At 38.7% G+C, this 22,097-nt stretch overlaps 1 protein-coding gene across 1 annotated transcript in view; it reads right to left on the bottom strand.

Moving 5' to 3' along the window:
* Window positions 1-22,097, bottom strand: part of KCNMB2 (potassium calcium-activated channel subfamily M regulatory beta subunit 2) — a 291,359-nt gene that overhangs the window by 32,976 nt on the left and 236,286 nt on the right. Inside the window, exon 2 of the mRNA XM_004385093.3 lies at window positions 1,349-1,471. Coding sequence (XP_004385150.1) covers window positions 1,349-1,404 — 56 coding nt within the window. The 5' untranslated portion in view covers window positions 1,405-1,471. The remainder of the gene's footprint in view (window positions 1-1,348; window positions 1,472-22,097) is intronic.

Raw genomic sequence — 22,097 nt, forward strand, 5'->3', positions numbered from 1 at the left:
GTTCCCTATCACCAGCTTTCCTGTCCCCTTCTGCCTTCTGGCCCTTGTCCCTGACTGCTGTGCCTCACTAGTCCCATTTGGTTTCATGGGGCTGTCCACTCCCCGGCTGAACGGTGAACCTCGGAAATGACTTCACCACGGAGCTAAAAGGGTGTCTGGGGGCCATACTCTCGGGGTTTCTCCAGTCTCCTTTAGGCCAGTAAATCTGGTCTTTTTTTTTGTGAGTTAGAATACGTCAAATCATTTTTAAATGCCAAGTAACATATTCTGCAATTTATTTAACAAATTTTTCATTGTGAATATTAAAGTTCTTTCAGAATTTTCCTGAGATATATAATTATTGTGAAAAAACAACTTTGCTTTTTGAGTTTTTTCAAAGGACTTTATCTGTAGAGAAATTCGGATTTTAAAAGGAAAAATAAAAGTACCAGCTCTCATAACTAAATTCAAGTACACCTTCCTGAGGTCCTTCTCCTTGTGCCCAGCACCATTTATCAATTCTGATTTCTATCAGCTTCTGCCTGATGTGAGCCTTGTTTAAGTTTAAATATGCTGGTATAGGCACCTGTGTTTAAAATGTAGTTTCACCATACTCAAGTACTAGTACAAGGTCAATGAGAAAGACTCAGAAGAAGCAAACAAATGGAGAGAAAACAGCATTAAAAAAAGGATAGAGAATGTTATGAATACATTTATTTCCAAATGAGAGGGCTGGGTTGAGCTGTGTAATAGTCATTTTGTCTTTTATTAACACTACTTTGTCCTTTAGTCTTTCTTCTTATTCTTTCATTTCCCTCTTTTACCCCAGGCTATTCTTACAAGGACTTTGAGGGCCCAATGGATTTGCCTTTTTCATCTTCTCTTAGTTTCTGCTTTTCTTTCCTGCTGTATGTCTAGTGCCTAGATATGCAATTTTCGTCACGCCAGAAAGTGTTTACTGAGCATCTACTATGTGCCAGGTACAGTGCTAGGTGCTGGAAAGTCAATGGTGAGTAAAAAACTGACAAAGTCCATACTGGTCAAGAGAATGGTAGGGGCATGGGTGGGTTCTGATTAAATGGACATTTGAAGGCAGTGATAAGAGTTCCCTAAGTGAAGGGTGAGTGGGTATATGTATGTGTGGAGGGCATTTCTGACAGGTTATGCAAAGCTATGTGGTGGGAATGAGCAGGGGGAGTGCAAAGAGGAGGAAGGTCCAAGTGAGTGAAGCTCTGCTCCCTCAGTGTAGACCCTGATCCCCACATTAACACTTGGCAAAACATGAAGCTCGGTTGCATAATGCTTTCTTGTTATCCTGTCTAATCAGGTGAAATGATTCTGAAAAGTGCCAGGGTCCTAGTGTATTTACCTTTTCTCATCATGTCTGTAAGTTGAAGAGGTCCGGCCACTGGTCCATATAAACATCTTAGAGGGTGTTGGTCCAGGGACTCCTTTTCTTATAGTGGAAGTCCTGGAGGAATGGTGAAAAGACCTAGAAGAGATACATACTGATGTTAAATCCACTACTTTAGGTTTTGAGGACTCTGTATCCACCTAAACCAATAGCTCTCAGTGGATTGCGCCTCTTAAATAAGACCAGGTTTCTAATGCCTTTGGAGTCGCTGGATGGTACAAATGGTTAACGTGCTTGGCAGCTAACCAAAAAAGTCGGAGGTCAAGTACACCCAGAGGCACCTTGAGTCTACCCAGGGGCTCCTTGGAAGAAAGGGCTGGTGATTTACTTCAGAAAAATTAGTCATTGAAAACCCTATGGAGCACAGTTCTATTCTGATACGCATGAGGTCACCATGAGTTGGAGTCTACTTGATGCCAACTGGTTTTCTAATGCCTTTGGGCACTGATTCTCTACTTAGGCTGTAGATTAAGATCAAATGGAGATCTTTTTAAAAACACCAAAGCCTGGGTCCCTCCCTCAGAAATATGCGTTCAAATTTTTTAAAGCTCCGTATTGTTTCTAATGCATATCTATGGTGAGAGCCACTGCCTTGGGGGACTTGGTTTTCTAATTGATATTAGTACCATATTCCCCACAAAATGTCTCCTCCAAAAATACAATTTTAGTATGGTTTCACACTTCGTAGTATACTGTATTTTCCAAAATTTTGGTTAAGATTTGGATACTAAAAGTTTACTTTTCCTCTTCAAACTGTTTTCCTTAATGCTGACGGATATTGACATGTTAGTGATGATATATCATTTTTAAATATGCTCCACTGTTTTCAAAGCCATGGGTTGGACCCATGGCAGTGAGTCTTTGCCTGAGAAAATCACAGCAGCAGTGGCAGTGGCAGATACTCACTGGCTCCTGGAGGCCAAGTTTATATGATCCAGAGTCAATATATTAGAGGAATGTTATGTTCTTTTGGTATGACTTGGCTTAGAGGAGAAATCTTTTCATCTCTATGCATTGCCATAAAAAGAGCTAATATTATTTTTGGGATCCCTGGGTAGGGAAAACAGTTAATGCGCTCAGCTACCATCTAAAAGTTTGGAAGTTTGAGTCCACCCAGAAGCACCTCAGAAGAAAGGGCTGGTGATCTACTTCTGAAAAATCAGCCACTGAAAACCCTATGTAACACATTCTACTCTGACACACATGGGGCTGCCATGAGTTGGAGTTGACTCAATGGCAACCTTTTTTTTTTTTTTTTAATTCTTTTCTACATAAGAATAATTTTCTAAGCATTATGAAACATGAAATTCTATACTCATGTTAAAGTTAAAATGATATTTAACACATAGGAAGGAAAGAAGGAAGGAAGGAAGATTTCTTCATAGATGCACTGTCACTAGGGGCCTTCCTTTTGGTTGAATACCATATTAATGGTAAGTGTGACACTGAAATAATGTTAGCTACTATATACTATATTCGTAACTTGCTGGGTGGACAGGTATGCTGTAACTCTCTTGCTATTTCCATAGCTGCTAATGGACATAATATCTACTAATGGGTGTAAAGTTAAGTACGTGCCCTAAAGGGAGATGATTGCCCTTTGAAGGAACCCAGAATTCTGTTAAGCTATCTTAGTTGGGTAAAGGAGGAAGGGCCATTCTCTGGTGCCAGTAAATCTAGAAGAGCCCAAACAGAAGCAATAAATAATGTCCATTGCCTACAGGGGGCCTTCCACTTTTATTACCCCCCTTTTACCTTTTATTATTCCCTTTTTATTACTTCTTTCCCTACCTGTTCTCTATGCATGCTATATGGCGCATAGACATGGATGCCCGATAGTATTTCATCCTGGGAGAGAGGAACTTAGGTGTTCTCCTCCAAAGATGCAAACTGCGGCATGTATGGATGCAATGTGACGATACCCTGGGACAGGAGCTTAAGTTTGGGGAACTTTGGCTGATGATATTATATGCTTTTCTATTCATCCTTGTCCTGTTTATTCTGTGAGAATATGTACCTGTTGACCTCGCCGTTAGAACAGTGTCTGGACTGTGTTCTACTCCAGATGATCTTCACTAAGAACTTCTGAATGTAATGACATTGTACTACTACATGGCAGTACTTTGAATATATTATCTATGCATATGTCATGAAATGCATATGCATATATCTATGTCATGCTCATATCATAAAAAACCTTGCGAGGTTAGTAGTGCTATTATTCTCAGATTGCAAACAATGCTTCAAGTACATTGAGATATTTGCTTATATTTAGAAAAGGTAGAGTCATCTTTAAATCAAGGTTTGCTTGCCTCCAATTCATGTTCTCTCTAGAGAAAGACACATTATGGCCTAGCCCAGTGCTTCCCAAACTATAATGTGCATACACATAATCTTGTTACAAGGCAGATTCTGATTCATGGGGTTTGGAATGGGACCCAAGATTTTGCATAACTAACAAGCTCTTGGTAATGCCCATATTGCTGGTCTGCAGACAACATTTCGAGCAGCAAGGGCTCAGAGCACTGTACTCACAGTTAGTGGTTGATTGTAGGTCCAGTTATGACACTAACTAGCTGTGTGACCTTAAGAAAGTCTCTTAACCTCTCTAGAGCTTAGTTGTTTTTAATTTGTAAAATGGAGAGTTTGAACTGGATAACCTCTACGATCTCTCTCAGCTCAACGTTTTGTGGGTCAATAAATTGAAGAATGAATCTAAACATACACTAAGCCATTGTGTATTGACTTTCTGAGGTTTGGGGATAAATCTCCTTCTATAACAGAGGATGTGGAGGCAACAGTGGTTTGGTGACCAGTAGAGAAGCAGGAAGTCACACTTCCACCTTGGTCTCCTAGAATGATGGCATAAATAAAAGGATACATCTGAATGGATGTCCTAGACTGTTTTAGAAAGATTTAGAAATTGAGTCTGCTAGGTCTTTAAAAGACTTGAATATGGAATATTTAAAGTTATTTATGTTCCATTCTGAACATCTTTAAAACATACCAGATCAAATAAGGATTAAATGTGTTATTAAAACCAGTCGGCCTTCGGGAAATGATTTTAATCTACATTGAATTAACTGCTTTGTACGAATGAGGACTGGCTTAAATGTTCAGGAAGTTATTTCAGCATTGACTCTGGTAGAATCCTCTGACTACTTTAGTCAGTCCTTCAAAGAGTTGAGGACGTAGGGTGGATGAAGAAAAGTGACACAGTTTGAATCCAGGTAAAGCAGTAAATTACTAAGTGCTAGTCCTGCTGCTGGTTATTAGCCAGCATTTAATAGACACACTATACATATTGTAAATGCTTTGAAATCATTCAACGTGAAATGGACTGCAGTGATTTAAATATATTTAGGATATTTCTCAGACAATGTGCCATTATTCTAGGATTACACCCTTGCCTATTGTTTTAAGATGATAAAGAAAGGGTGAGATGAAAGATATATTGATTCCAATTAACTGTCTAAATCTTGTTGGAAGGGACTTAATGACACCTCAGGTTATTCCAAAAAGTAGATTTGGAGTTTCTCCAACCTGTTTTTCTTTCATAAAAACAAACTGTTATTTAAAACTTGATATGTTGGTAGTTAATTAAAATGGAAGGGAGTAGCTGCTTTAAGAACAGTGGTATAAAAGTTCTGTGGAGGTGGAAAGAAAATTCCAGGCTTCAAAGAAAGACCGGAATTCAAAATATGTTAATGGAAGCTGGTTTGGGGTTGTCTTTCAGCTCAAATGCAGACCTCCTGAACTCCCTAAGTAATTAACTCTGTTTATTTTGTAAGACAAGGAACATTTCATTTGGATTGTGTTAATGAAAATAATATAGAGATTAAAAAAAAAACTGTATAAATTTTTGTATTTTGGACTCCTAGTACGAAACCCAGAGATCTGTGTTAGTGGCTGCACAAGACTGTGGGCGGGGAGGAAACCTGGATCTAATTCCATCATTGTGACCTAGGAATTGGGGTAAATCTGGCAGTGCTATTACTATGTGACTGAAGATGAGCATGGTCTAAAAACCTTAAAAGACATAACTGCAGCCTTGAATGAAAGCAAGGAGTCAGTGAGAATGTAACAACTTCCTTGTTTGAGGAACTTATAAAGGGCACCTTTCCATTTGTCAAGCACATACCTCGCTGTTTTCTACCTCCATGATTTGGGTCATGCCATTACTTCTGCCTTCCTTCCCTGCCTTGTGAATGAATTACTCTGTTTCAGAGACCATATCATAGGGAAGTGGAAGACTTGTATACTGAAAACTATAAAACATTGCTGAAAGAAATTAAACAAGACCTAAATAAATGAAAGGACATTCTGTGTTCATGGACTGGAAAACTTAATATTATTAAGATGGCAATACTACCCAAAGTGATCTATAGATTCAGTGTAACCCAGTCAAAATTCTAGCAGCTTCCTTTGCAGAAATGAAAAAGCCATTCCTTAAATTTAAATGGAACTGCAAGGGGTCCTGAATAGACAAGGCATCTTGAAAAAGAAAAACTAAGTAGGTGAACACAATTTCCTGATTTCAAAGCATATTATAAAGCTACAGTAGTCAAAACAGTCTGATACTGATATAATGATAAACATATAGACCAATGGAATAGAATTGAGAGTCCAGAAATAAACCCATACATACATAGTCAATTGAGTTTTTGCAAAGGTGCTAAGTTCATCCAATGCAGATGGAATAATCTCTTTAATGGTGCTAGGACAACTGGACAACTGGATTTCCACATGGAGAAGTAGAAGCTGGCCCCATATCTCACACCGTATGCAAAAATTAACTCAAAATGGATCAATGACCTAAATGTAAGATCTAAAACTGTAAAACTCTTAGAAGAAAACCTGGGGGTTGCATAATGCTTTGGGATCTAGTTTTTGACAATGAATTCTTAGATATGACATCAAAAACATGAGCAATAAAAGGCAAGATAAATAAATTGGACTTTATCAAAATTAAAAATTTTTGTGCATCGGAGGACTTTATCAAGAAAGTAGAGAGACAATTTAGGGAATGGAGGAAAATTTTGGGGAACTATGTATCAGATAAGGATTTTTTAATATACAGAATATATAAAGAACTACAACTTAACAACAAAAAGACAACCCAATCAAAAAATGGGCCACGGACTTGAATAGACATTTCACCAAAGGAGAAATACAGAAGCCCAACCATCACATAAAAAGATGTTCAACATCATTAGTCATAGAGAAATGCAAATCAAAACCTCAGTGAGATACCAATTCACACCCACTATGATAACTATAAAGGAGCACTGGTGGCACAGTGGTTAAGCACTCGCCTGATAACTGGAAGGTTGGTGGTTCAAACCTACCAGCTGCTCCATGGGAGAAAGATGTGGCAGTCTGCTTCCGTAAAGATTTACAGCCTTGAAAACCCTATGGGGCAGTTCTGCTCTGTCTATAGGGTTGCTATGAGTCAGAAACGACTCAGTGGGAGTGGATTTTAGGATGGCTATGATCAATAAAATGAAAAGCAAGTGTTGGCTAGGATGTGGAGAAATTGAAACCCTCATCCATTGCTGGTGGGGCTGTAAAATGGTGCAGCCACTGTGGAAAACATTTTGGTGGTTCCTCAAAGACTTAAATATAGAATTACCATATGACCCTGCAATTCCACTCCTAGGTAAATACCCAGAAGAATGGAAAGCAGGAACACAAACAGACACTTGTAAACAAATGTCCGTTGAAGCATTATTCACAATAGTCAAAACTGGAAGCAACAAATTTCATCTGGAATTCAACAGAAGAATGGATAAACAAAATGTGGTATATACACACAATGGAATATTACTCAGCCTTAAAGATAAATGAAGTTCTGATACATGCTACAGCATAGATGAACCTGAAAGCATTATGCTAAGTGAAATAAATTAGTCACAAAAAGAGAAATATTGTATGATCCCACTTATATGAAATATCCAGAATAGGTAAATGCATAGAGACAAAATTTGTTAATGATTAGTGGGGTGGAAGGGAGGGTGGAAGAGGGAGTCTTTGTTTAGAGGGTACTAAGTTTCTGTTAGTGGTGATGGAAAAATTTGGAAATGGGTAGTGTTGATGGTTGCACAACATGATGAATGTAATGAATGTACAGGTATTGTACAGGTAAAAAGGTTGAAAAGGCAAATATTTTATTATGTACATTTTTGCCACACACAATAAAGACAATCTCGATGTCACCTCTTCTGTGAAGCCTTCTCTGACCCACATGAGTAGCTTCCTCATCTCGACTCTAGTTCTTGGTAATTTCTTCTGTTAGAGCAAGGCACGATTTATTCCAGTTACTTGCAAATCTGCTTCCCCTGCTAGTAGGTGAGCATCTACAGGCAGGACTTTGTCTAATGCTTCTTTGCAGCACAGTGCATTCAGGACACATGGTAACATGCTGGTTATATTTGCTGCCTTGGCCATCTAAGCCTCTGTTGGAAAACATGATCACCAACACTGAAGTTGGCTTCCCGGGTTGTGGCTCACCACTACAGGGTGCTGCTGATGTCTCCTTCCCAATCCTTCTCTTAGCTTGGGATGTCTTTCCTTTTTCCCATTCCCTGCTTTTGCTTCTTCCTCTCCTAACTTCCCCCTCTGTCCCTTTCATTGACTTGAAGGAAATGGTTTCTATTTCTTGCTGAATTATCATTCAATGACTGTTTTTTTTTTAGAAAGGGCAGCATGGTATAATGAAAAGAAGATGAGTAATAGATCCAGATTGGACAGGATTTGCCTCCTGGCATCACCACCTACCAGCTGTGTGACTTTGGACAAGTCAATTTTACATCTCTGGGCCTCAGTTTTCTCAGCTGTTAGAACTGGAATAATACTTGCCTTTCTCGGTTGCTTGGAATATTAAATGAGATAATATAATGCAAAAGTACTTAAAGCAGATAATGGCACACAGTTGGCACATACTAAACACTAGTGTCCTTCTTTTTTCCCGTTATTAATTTTAAAAGCAAACTGATTAAATTTTCTCCTTGTAAAAAAGCAATCCAATTAAGTGCTTTGTACTTGTTATGGATTGAACTGTATCCCTCTAAAATGTGTTGTAAATCCTAACCTCTATGTCTGAGGTTATAATCCCATTTGGGAATGGGCTGTCTGTGTTATGTTAATGAGACAGGATTAGTGTAGGTGTATCTTGAGTCAGTCTCTTTTGAGATATGAAAGAGATTAAAAGCAGTCTAGCAAGCTGAGGCAGGGGAAGAGAGATGTCAAGCCACATGAAAATCACCCAGGAGCAGAAGATCAAAGAGACAAGGACCTTTCTCTAGAGCCAAGAGAGGGAGATAGCCTTCCCCTAGAGCCAACCCTGAATTCAGACTTCTAGCCTTCTAAACTGTGAGAAAATAAATTTCTGTTTGTTAAAGCCACCAGTTTGTGGTATTTATGTTATAGCAGCACTAGGTAAATAAGACTGTAGTCAAGCATTGAGACTATTGAATTTTTTTTCTGTAAGTCAGTGGCGCTCAATAGAGAAAAAACAGTTTCCTGAGATGCTGAGATAATAAATCTGAAGCCCATCCTGAGCAGAAGGAACCTAAATGACAGTGCCCCTGATACTGGAGGCACATTAGAATCATCTGGGGGAATTTAAAAATATGCTGGTGCTGGGGCCCCACCCTAGACCAATCAGAACCCCTGGGGGTGGGTCCCTGGCTTTGGTATGTTTAAAAAAAGAAAACAAAAAACCTGCCCAGGTAATTCTGATATGCTGCCAAGGTGAGAAACATAGCTACAAACTTTCAGGTTCAGACTTCATTTGAGTTGAGTTCTTTAGTAGACTCCGTTGCCTCTAGAAGCTTCAGATGCAGAGTAACTTTCTACAAGCGCCACTCTGTCCAATAGCTTCTTACTTCCTACCAGTGCTGAGGCCTCAAGGCAACAGGTGCAAGGATGAGTGGGATACAGAGCAGGGAAAGGCAAAATAAATGAAGTTTGCTGGTGTCCATGGCCTTGAGCTACACATATGGGATACTCTTATTGTACTCTGGTTTATTAAATGAGCAAGCAGGAGCCAACATAACTATTTAACACATAATTACATGCCTAATCTTGCATAAAATTATAACACTAAAGACGTCACAGCAGCAACTCAGAAGGTCACTCTAAGCACGGATATTTAGGGTTTGCTTCTAATGTGTCAGACTATCTTTGCAGACAGCAAATTATATGTTCTCCATAGGAACTGAGTTGTTTTGGCTTCAGGGCCTTTAGGGGAGAAGCCAAATGAATGGTGATAATTTTAGACCTAGTGATTTAATTTAGAAAACATTAGTAATTCTTATTAAGAGCAGTTTTAAATGCCATTGGGATATTTTCCTCCAAAATCAACTACACACTTTATCTCGTTTTCATTTATTTATTTATGTATCCAGTCGACAAACATTGAAGTTCCTTTTGAGTGTCAGGCACTGTCCAGGGTGCTGTGGGCACTAAGGTTATTGTTGTTGTTAGGTGCCATCGAGCTGGTTCCAACTCACAGTGACTCTGTGTACAACAGAACAAAACACTGCCTGGTCCTGCACCATCCTCACAAGACTTGTTATGTTTGAGCCCTTTGCTGCAGCCACTGTGTCAATCCATCTCATCAAGGGTCTTCCTCTTTTTCGCTGACCCTCTACTTTACCAAGCATGATGTTCTTCTCCACAGACTGGTCCCTCCTGATAATATGTCCAAAGTACATGAGACGAAGCCTTGCCATTCTTGCTTCTAAGGAGCATTCTAGCTGTGCTTCTTCAAAGACAGAGTTGTTGGTTCTTCTGGCAGTCCATGGTATATTCAATATTCTTCTCCAACTCCATAATTCAAAGACATAAATTCTTTTTTGGTCTTCCTTTTTCATTGTCCAGCTTTCGCATGTGTATAAGGCCATTGAAAATACCATGGCTTGAGTCAGGTGCATTTTAGTGCTCAAAGTGACATCTTTGGTTTTTAACCTTTTAAGAAGGTTTTTTTGCAGCAGATTTGCCCAATGGAATGCATTGTTTGATTTCTTGACTGCTGCTTCCATGAGCACTGATAGTGGATCCAAGTAAAATGAAATCCTTGACAAACTCAGTATTTTCTCTGTTTATCATGATGTTGCTTATTGGTCCATTTGTGAGGATTTTTGGTTTCTTTATGTCAAAGTGTAATCCATACCGAAGGCTGTGGTCTCTGATTTTCAAAGTAAGTGCTTCAAATCCTCTTCACTTTCAGCAAGCAAGGTTGTGTCATCTGTATAACACAGGTTGTTAATGAGTATTCAACCAATCCTGATGCCACTTTCTCCTTCATATAGTCCAGCTTCTCAGATTATTTGCTCAGCATACAGATTGAATAAGTATGGTGAAAGGATATAACCCTGACGTGCACCTTTCCTGATTTTAAGCCACACAGTATCCCCTTGTTCTGTTCAAACAACTGCTGGTTGGTCTACTTACAGGTTCCTCATGAGCACAATGAAGTGTTCGGGAATTCCCATTCTTCACAGTGTTATACATAATTTGTTAAGATCCACAAAATTGAATGCCTTTGCATAGTTAATAAAACACAGGTAAGCATCTTTCTGGTATTCTCTGCCTTCAGTCAAGATCCATCTGACATCATCAATGATATTTCTTGTTCCATGTCCTCTTCTGAACCCAGCTTGAATTTCTGGCAGTTCCTTGTTGATGTACTGCTGCAACTGTTTTTGAATGATCTTCAGCAAAATTTTACTTTTGTGTGATATTAATGATATTGTTCAACAATTTCTGCAGCATGTTGGATCACCTTTCTTTGGCATGGGCACAAATGCATCTCTTCCAGTCGGTTGTTCAGGTAGCTGTCTTCCAGATTTCTTGGTATAGATAAGTGAGCACTTCTAGCATTGCATCCATTTGTTAAAACATCTCGATTAGTATTCTGTCAATTCTTGAACCCTTGTTTTTCACCAATGCCTTCCGCGAAGCTTGGATTTCTTCCTTCAGTAACATTGATTCTCGATCACATTCTACCTCCTGGAATGGTTGAATGTTAACCAGTTCTTTTTGGTACAGTGACTCTGTGTATTCCTTCTACCTACTTTTGATGCTTCCTGCATTCTTCAGTATTTTGCCCATAGAATCCTTCAATATTGCAACTCGAGGCTTGAATTTTTTCTTCAGTTCTTTCAGCTTGTGAAATGTGTGTTCTTACTTTTTAGTTTTCTAACTCCAGGTCTTTGCACATTTCATTATAATTCTTAACTTTGTCTTCTTGAGCTGTCCTTTGAAATCTTCTGTTCAGCTCATCTGTCTGTTGTACTGTGGTATCTTGCATGTTGCTGTGGCGCTGGAAGCTATGCCACCAATATTTCAAATACCAGCCACCCATGGTGGGCAGGTTTCAGTGGAGCTTCCAGACTAAGACAGAGTAGGAAGAAGGGCCTGGCTATCTACTTCTGAAAAATTGGGCAGTGAAAACTTTATGAATTAGCAGGGGAACATTGTCTAATATAGTGCCAGAAGATGATCCCTCAGGCTGGAAGTCTCTCAAAATATGACTGGGAAAGAGCTGCCTTCTCAAAGTAGAGTCGACCTTAATGATGTGGATGGAGTAAAGCTTTTGAGACTTTCATTTGCTGATGTGACATGACTCAGAAGGAGAAGAAACAACTTCAAACATTTATTAGTAATCAGAACATGGAATGTAGGAGTATGAATCTAGGAAAATTGGAAGTCTTCAAAAATGAAATGGAACACATAAAGATCGATATCCTAGGCATTAGTGAGCTGAAATGGACTGGTTTGGGCCATTTTGAATCGGATAATCATATGGTCTCCTATGCAGTGAATGACAAATTGAAAAGAAATGGCATCGCATTTATTGTCAAAAAGAACATTTCAAGATACATCCTGAAGTACAACACTGTCAGTGATAGGATAATATCCATATACCTACAAGGACGACCAGTTAATATGACTATTATTCAAATTCACATACCAACCACTAATGCCAAAGACAAAGAAATTGAAGATTTTTTCCAACTTCTGCAGTCTGAAATTGATCAAACATGCAATCAAAATGCATTGATAATTACTGGTGATTGGAAAGTGAAAGCTGGAAACAAAGAAGAAGGATCAGTAGTTGTAAAATATGATGTTGGTGATAGAAATGACACTGGAGATCACATGATAGAATTTTGCAAGGCCAGTGACCTATTCATTGGAAATACCTTTTTTCAACAACTTAAACGGCAGTTCTACACATGGACCTGGCTAAATGGAATGCACAGGAATCAAATCTACCACATCTGTGGAAGGAGATCATGGAGAAGCTCAATATCTTCAGTCATAACACAGCCAGGGGGCAAATGTGGAAGAGACCATCAAGTGCTCACATGCAAGTTCAAGTTGAAGCTGAAGGAAATTAAAACAAGTCCACAAGAGCCAAAATACGACCTTGAGTATATCCCATCTGAATTTAGAGACGATCTGAAGAATAGATTTGATGCATCGAACACTAATGACCAAAGACCGAAGGAGTTGTAGGATGACATTAAGGACTTCATACATGAAGAAAGCAAAAGATCATTAAAAAGTCAAGAAAGAAATGAAAGATTGAAATGAATGTTAAAAGTGACTGAAACTTGCTCTTGAACATAGAATAGCTAAAGCAAATGGCATGAAGATATCCAGTCTCAGTCCAAGGGAGTACACAGTCAGTGAAGTTGTCAGGAAAACAAATCAATATTTGCAATGTACTAGAACTGTTCTTTCTAAGATTACTATGACTTCCCAGTGGGTACATCCAATGGTAATTCTATCTCCCCGTCTTACCTCCCCTCTCAGCTTGCCGAATTTGATATAGTTGATCATTTTCTTCTTCTGAAAATGGTTTACAACCTTGACTTTGAGGTCAGTGTTCTCTCCTCACTCTCTAACTGCTCCTTCCATTTCTTTTGTGGATTCCTAGTTCTCCATCCACCCTTTCATTGTTGGTCTCATGTGGAGGAACAACAAGTAATACTGAATAGTCTCTTGACAGTGCTTCATGACAGGAACAAAAAGGACCTTTCTCCCTTATCTTGAGACCTGGAGGGCTCAGTGAATGGACTCATTTGTTGCCAAGTTGTAGAAGTAAAGAAGAAATGTATAGATGAGCACTAAGAATCAAATAAAAATGTATTCTCTGAATTTTTATCGCAGGTTGCTTTTCAATAGCTGGATCAACCATATATGGACTCACCTGGCTGGAGAAGGGTGTGGGGTCACTTGTGACCTTTGCCACACTATGTGGACCAGCTGTTGACCATGTAATCATGATGTTGTTGGTTTCTGTTTCAGGAGGATGGTGGCTCAAGTCAAATGATGCACCTGTCCTTTAGCCTAGTGACTTGGCTCATTTAGCTCAGCAATGGGGTTTTATTCAGGGGGCTCTGGGTTTCTAACCTTCTCTCTGTCACTGAGTCATTGTATAACTGCTAGCAAAACACTCCTTCTTTCCTCAATTTCACCATCTGTGAAAGGATGACTAGGAGCTAAACTCTATTTTTCTAGTCAATTCAGCATTCACTTCTTCATTCAACAAATATTTATTGAATACCTTATCATGTCACAGGAAGTAAGCTGGGTTGTGGGCATACACTGATGAACACAACAGATAATGACCCTGCTTGTGAAAGTTATGGTCTAGAGGAGGAGACAGACTGGTCACACTAGTTGGATGGTTGTTTTCCATGTAAAATTGTTATGCATGTTCATAACTAATGGAATGTGTCACATCACATCTACAGACAAAACATCCATCAGAAATGACCATCTCAGGGCTTAGCGGAAAGAGCTTTGAAATTAGTTACAGGCTGAAATCCCAGCTCCACAACTTAGTAACTATGAAACCTAAACAAATTATTAAACTTCCCTGAGCCTCATTGTCTTCATCAAGAAAATCAGAGTACAGGTAGCCCCTAACTTACAATGTATTCGAGTTAGGATGAACTGCACTTATGAGCGTTCTTTTTTTTTTTTCCTTTGTACATTTTATCGTTAGTAATATGTACTACATACGATGTTGCAGTGCATAATTTGTTGATGTTATCATTCTCATGCCAACCCCCAAAGACAAATAAAGATCAGGTTTATAAAGATACTGATAATAAAAGGCAATAATACGGAAAAGTGGAAAAAAAAAAAAAGAGGTGTTCAACTTACAGCAGAACCGACTTAAGATGGAATTGTCAGGAAGGAACCCCGTCTTAAGTTGGGGACTACCTGTAATAATAAATACCATGCAAGATTGCCATGAGGATGATTTAAAATGTATTCCAGTGAGTAGGCACTCAGTAAATGTTAGGTTTTTCCATTTGGAGAAAATAGCAGAACTTTTTTTTTTTTTCAGATTTGCTGTATTGATACATCAAGCCCTTCTGTTTGCTTCGTTAAAAAAAAAAAAAACCTAATGTAAAAGTGGAAAACACATTTCTACATACCATAATTAGTCCACTATTCCATAATTGATTTCTTAATAAGCTTTTCAAGTAGATAATCACAACTGATGTTCATTTTGATTCCTTCCATACTACATATTTTAAACCACTGTAATTGTTAAACATTTACTTCATTGGGCAGCACACATCCACAGCTGGTGTGAGAAAACCTGCTCACAACTCACGTGTGTCTCCTAGATTATTATAAACAACAGATTTATGCTGAAACCATCCATCCCTCCTTGGTGAATGTGGTTTAACTTTTGCTTTTATTTCAATTGAAAATCAAGGGAGGTAAACTATAATAAGAGCTCTGTATAGAGAAGAACTGGATATGACAATTATAAAGACTACTAGATGTGAGGTACTTCTATAGATCTGTATATACAATTCATTTATATGCATAATTTCATTTAAGTCTGACAGTAATCCTAACAGAACTCTCTCTCTAGTTACCAGAAGAGGAAACTGATATTCAGAAAATAAGTAAGTTGTCTCAGGTCACATAGCTATTAATTAGTGAAGCCAGAATTTCAAACCAAGTTCGTCCAACTCCAAATACCATGCTCTCCCAACTAGTACATTTTTTTTTTTTTTGCTAGAAAAACCAAGCACTAGAATCTATATCAAAGAAAATAATTGGGTGCTAAATGATGGTGGCACCATTTCTTCTTTGAGGATCACATTCTTCACCACATCAAAGTTAGAAAGAGAGAGAAAATAACGTAGAAGAATATGACAGTGGTGAGAAAAAGGCAAGAAAGTGAAGAACAGTGATAAGACTATGGATAGCTAGGTCCAAACCCAGGCTTTTCCCCTTACTATCTGTGTGACTTTGGCCAAGTTTCTAACTCTGTTTTACCTTAGTTTTCTCATCTGTAAAATGGGATGATAATAATAGTATATACCTCATAGATTTTTGTGAAGATTGAGTTACTATATGTGGTGTTTTTTAATATCATGGTATTATATATTATATATATACATACATATGCAACAGTATGTAATGTATGTAGCATGAATATAAGAGCCCTAGTGGCACAAAAGGTTAAGTGCTTGGCTGCTAACTGAAAGTTTGGCAGTTCAAACCCGCCCAGTGGCTCTGTAAGAGAAAGACCTGGTGCTCTGCTGTCATATGGATTACAGTCAAGAAAACCTTATGCAGAAGGTCTACTGTGTCACATGGGGTTGCTATGAGTTGAAAATGACTCCGTGGCACATAACAACAACAACAACATGAATATATTTGAGTTAATATATGTATATACGTTAATAGCATTATATATAAGATATGTACGTTAATATATATATAAAGTGTCTACAACATTGGGAGCTTTAGTAACGATATGTTATAATTACTTCTTGGGACTGGGCTAAACGTATATTAGAATTGGAAAATAATAGACTCTGCAAAAGTTAACACAGTTAAATATATTCCATAGACATTCATAAATATCTTTAATTTTTTATAGAGAGTGAAGTGAAGAAAAGAATAAGCCATAGAAGCACCACTTGCTCTGCCATTCACTGGTTTGTAATTGAGACCAGCCATTTGCCTGCTGGCATCCTCTTTCCCATATGTTACATGAGTGAATTGGAAGAGATGAATCTAAAGTTCCTTTCCGCTTCAAAATTCTATTTTGTTCTGATTTGGAAAATTGCAGTCAAGATCTGCTCCTATGACTTATTTGACTTCTAATCTGTCTTTGTTAAATAAAATTTCTTTCTATTATATGTTCTGTCGATTTCTTAAATGAAGTATTCGGTAATGCTCATGGGAATGCTCCAAGTAGAGGGAGGAGATTAAACACCAAATGGGAAGGCAAGATGAAAGTCCCACAAATATCCTTGTAAGCTATTTCTATAAAACCAAAAACCAAATCCATTGTTGTCAAGTTGATTCTGACTCATAGGGACCCTATAGGACGGAGTAGAACTGCCTCATAGAGTTTCCAAGGAGTGGCTGGGGGATTTGAACTGCTGACCCTTTGGTTAGCAGCCGTAGCTCACTGTAGCTCTTAACCACTATACCACCAGGGCTCCAAGCTATTTCTATAGACCTAGGAATTTCTACAGAGCTGGGCAACTGGAGCACCATCTTTTTTTGTCATCAGGATTCTAACCCGGCTTTTCTGTCTTACTTCTTCCATCCCCTACATTGTCTCCTCACAGAGCCCCATCTCTAACCTCATTTTAAAACCACTGTTCAATCCCAAAGATGCACTAGTGATAGTAGGAATTTTAGGTGCTGCAGCAGATGGTAAGGGAGATATTTTGGTGGCAAGAAAAAATGGTTCATAGGTCCTGCTCTGTCCAGGCAGTGGTCATTGGGTTAACTATAATTAAATTTGCTCACAGCCTCTCCCAGTAGTCCCTTTGAAATGGAAAACTGATAATATGTGTAAAGTTCTATCCCTGGAGGATAATCAGCATTCTGAACTCAGTGCTCAGACTCAAGCTGAGTAGCCCAGCCCTTTCTTTTTGCCATAGGGACGAAGATTTCTTTGGTGTATCCAAGTCTTCCATTGCTGAGTAGAATACTGGTAAGAAATCATGGGCTGTGTAGGCAGAGACATCTAAGTTTAGACTCCATTTCTGTCCTTTTGCTATCGGTATTACATTGGATGCAAGCCTATTAACTTCTCTGAGTCTCAATTCCCTCATCTATAAAATGGGAATATTAGTGCAACCTTCAAAATTGGTTGTGAGAATTACTGAAAATAATGGGCCTGACATTATGGGCAGCTATTTACAATTATTTATGTAAATAAATACACTTATTTAGTTATACATCCTGATATACCTAACATACCAAATTAAGACCGTTATCTTGACTGAAGGGATTTGAGACAAAATATAGAAAAATCATCGAATGCTAGCATTTTAAAGCAGGAAGAGATATCAGAGATATTCTGGGTCAGATGCCAATATTGAGACTTGGTTTAATTGGATAGTTTTTTCGTTTTTTTATGTCTGTAGGTAAAAGGCCACTTAGGAGCAAATGAGTCTAATTGTAAAAGGTGAATTTCACCATGCAAATGGCACTAAGCAGGTAAATTCTATTTGTTGTTGTTATTGTTAGGTACCATGGAGTTGGTTCTGACTCACAGTGACCCTATATACAACAGAACAAAACACCACCCGGTCCTGAGCCATCCTCACTCACAGTACTTGCTATGCTTGAGCCCATTGTTGCAGCCACTGTGTCAGTTCCTCTCATCGAGGGTCTTCCGCTTTTTCACTGGCCCTCTACTTTACAAGTATGATGTCCTTCTCCAGGGACTTGTCTCTCCTGATGACATGTCCAAAGTACATGAGACAGTTTCACCAACCTTTCCTCCAAGGAGCACTCGGGCAGTATTTCTTCCAAGACAGACTTGTTTGTTTTTCTGGCACTCCATGGTATCTTCAATATTCTTTGCCAACACCATAATTAAAAGGCATCAATTCTTCTTCTGTCTTCCTTATTCATTGTCCAGCTTTCACATGCATATGAAACAATTGAAAATACCATGGCTAGGATCAGGTACACCTTAGTTCTCAAGGTGACATCTTTGCTTATTAATGCTTGAAAGAGGTCTTTGGCAGCAGATTTGCCCAAAGCAATACGTCTTTTAATTTCTTGACTGCTGCATCTATGAGCATTAATTGTAGATCCAAGTAAAATGAAATCCTTCACGACTTCAATCTTTTCTTCATTTATCATGATGTTGCTTACTGGTCCAGTTGTGAGAATTTTGGTTTTCTTTATATTGAAGTGTAATCCATATTGAAGGCTATGGTCTTTGATCTTCATCAGTAAGTGCTTCATTTTCAGCAAGCAAGATGGTGTCATCTGCGTATCACAGGTTGTTAATGAGTCTTCCTCCAATCCTGATGCCATGTTCTTCTTTATATAATCCAACTTCTCAGATTATTTGCTCAGCATACAGATTGAATAAGTATGGTGAAAGGATACAACCCGGACACATACCTTTCCTGATTTTAAACCACTCAATATCCCCTTGTTCTATTCTAACAACTGCCTGTTACTCTATGTACAGTTTCCTCATGAGCACAACGAAGTGTTCTGGAATTCCATTCTTTGCAATGTTATCCATAATTTGTTACGATCCACACAGTTGAATGCCTTTGCATAGTCAACAAAACACAGGTAAACGTCTTTTTGGTAGTCTCTGTTTTCAGCCAAGATCCATATGACATTACCAATCATATCCCTCCTTCCACCTCCTCTTCTGAATCCGGCTTGTATTTCTGGCAGTTCCCTGTCGACATACTGCTGCAGCCGCTTTTGAATGATCTTCAGCAAAATTTTACTTGTGTGTGATATTAATAATATTGTTCAGTAATTTCCACTTTCAGTTGGATCACCTATCTTGGCAATAGGCATAAATATGGATCTCTTCCAGTAGGTCTTTCAAATTTCTTGGCATAGACAAGTGAGCACTTCCAGCACTGCTTCCATTTGTTGAAACATCTCAGTTGATATTCTGTCAATTCCTGGAGCCTTGTTTTTCTCCAGTGCTTTCAGTGCAGCTTGACTTCTTCCTTCAGTACCATCGGCTCCTGATCATATGCTACCTCTTCAAATGGTTGAACACCGACCAGTTCTTTTTAGTATAATGACTCTGTGTATTCCTTCCATCTTCTTTTGATGCTTCCTGCGTCATTTAATATTTTCCCTGTAGAATCCTTGACTATTGCAACTCGAGCCTTGAATTTTTTCTTCAGTTCTTTCAGCTTGAGAAATGCCAAGCGTGTTCTTCCCTTTTGGTTTTCTATCTCCAGCTCTTTGCACATGTCATTATAATACTTTACTTTGTCTTCTCGAGCCACCCTTTGAAACCTTCTGTTCATTTCTTTTACTTCATCATTTCTTCCTTTTGCTTTAGCTACTCGACGTTCAAGAGCAAGTTTCAGAGTCTCTTCGGACATCCATTTTGGTCTTTTCTTTCTTTCGTGTCTTTTTAATGACCTCTTGCTTTCTTAATGTAGAATGTCCTTGATACCATTCCACAGCTCGTCTTGTCTTCGGTCATTAGTGTTCAACATGTCAAATCTGTTCTTGAGATGGTCTCTAAATTCAGCTGGGATATACTCAAGGTTGTACTTTGGCTCTTGTGGACTTGTTCTAATTTTCTTCAGTTTCAACTTGAACTTGCATATGAGCAATTGATGGTCTGGTCCGCAGTCAGCCCCTGGCCTTGTTCTGACTGATGATATTGAGCTTTTCTATTGTGTCTTTCCACAGATGTAGTCGTTTGATTCCATCTGGTGAGGTCCATGTGTATAGTCACCATTTATGTTGGTGAAAAAAGGTATTTGCAAATGAAGAAGTCGTTCGTCTTGCAAAATTCTATCATGCGATCTTCCGCATCATTTCTATCACTAAGGCCATATTTTCCAATTACTGATCCTTCTTCTTTGTTTCCAACGTTCACATTCAAATCACCCATAATTATCAATACATCCTGATTGCATGTTTGATCAATTTCAGATTGCAGAAGGTGATAAAAATCTTCAATTTCTTCATCTTTGGCTTTAGTGGTTGGTGCGTAAGTTTGAGTAACAGTCTTATTAACTGGTCTTCCTTGTAGGTATGGATATTATCCTATCACTGACAGTGTTGTACTTCAGGATGGATCTTGAAATGTTCTTTTTGACGATGAATGTAATGCCATTCCTCTTCAAGTCATTGTTCCCGGCATAGTAGACCATATGATTGTCCGATTCAAAATGGCCAATACCAGCCCATTTCAGCCCACTAATGCCTATGACATTGATGTTTATGCGTTCCATTTCATTTTTGATGATTTCCAATTTTCCTAGATTCATACTTCATACATTCCATGTTCTGATTATTAATGGATGTTAGCAGCTGTTTCTTCTCATTTTGAGTCATGCCACATCAGCAAATGAAGGTCCTGAAAGCTTGATTCCATCACATCATTAAGGTCGACTCTACTTTGAGGAGGCAGCTCTTCCCCAGTCGTCTTTTGAGTGCCTTCCATCCTGGGGGGCTCATCTTCTGGCACTATATCAGACAGTGTTCTGCTGCTATTCATAAGGTTTTCACCGACTAATTCTTTTCAGAAGTAGACTGCCAGGTCCTTCTTCCTAGTCTGTCTTAGTCTGGAAGCTCAGCTGAAACTTGTCTGCCATGGGTGACCCTGCTGGTATCTGAATACTGGTGGCATAGCTTCCAGAATCACAGCAACACGCAAGCCCCCACAGTATGACAAACTGACAGAAACGTGAGGGAAACTGAAACATAGGGAGGTTAAATAACTCATCCAAAGTTACAGAGCTGATATGTAGAGGAGCCAGGCTATGAACTTCTGCAGTGTACATCCAGAGTCCACACTTTTGAACACAGGACCATTCTATTTTTCTGAAAATAATATTTCTAGTGTCATCTGATTAGTGCTCAGAATGGCAACACTATCACCTTGTTCTATTTATGTGGCCTGAGATCATATAAATGTTCCTAGCTGGGATGGTGTCTTAATTATCTAGTGCTGCTATGACAGAAATACCACAAATGGGTGGATTTAAAAAAACTGAAATATATTTTCTCATAGTTAGAAGGCTAGAAGTCTGAATTCAGGATGCTGTCTGTTGGGGAAGGCTTTCTCTCTCTGTTGGCTCTGGGAAATGGTCTTTGTCTCTTCAGCTTGTATTCCCTGGCTCCTGGGCAATCTTCATGTGGAAATGGCATCTGTCATCCCCCATCTCTGCTTGCTCCCATGCTTAAGAGATTACTTAAGACACATCCTATGCTAATATAGTCTCATTAACATAGCAAAGAAAGTCCATTCCCAAATGGGATTATAACCACAGATATAAGCGTTAGAATTTACAACATATTTTAGGGGGACAGTATTCAATCCCTAATAGATGGTTAACCATGGAGTGCGCAGGGAATTGAAAGTCAATGGTCAGATCCTGAAAAGCCACACTTGCCTTGCAAAGGCCATAAGGTTGGTGCTGGGCTTTACCCTGAAGATGATGGAGGGCCATCACACATTTTAAAAATTTATTTTGAAATCCAGCACACATTTTAAAAATTTTATTGTGATTTAGATGAAACTTTACAGCACAAATTAGTTTCTCATTCAAAAATTTATGCACAAATTGTTTTGTGACATTGTTGCAATCCTCGCAATGTGTCAGCACTTTCCGCCTTTCCACCCCAGGTTCTCCATGTCAGTTTGTCCAGTTTTCTTGTCCCTTCCTGCCTTCTC

The sequence above is a fragment of the Trichechus manatus genome, unplaced genomic scaffold (genome assembly GCF_000243295.1).
Source record: "Trichechus manatus latirostris isolate Lorelei unplaced genomic scaffold, TriManLat1.0 scaffold00132, whole genome shotgun sequence".
NCBI lineage: Eukaryota > Metazoa > Chordata > Mammalia > Sirenia > Trichechidae > Trichechus > Trichechus manatus.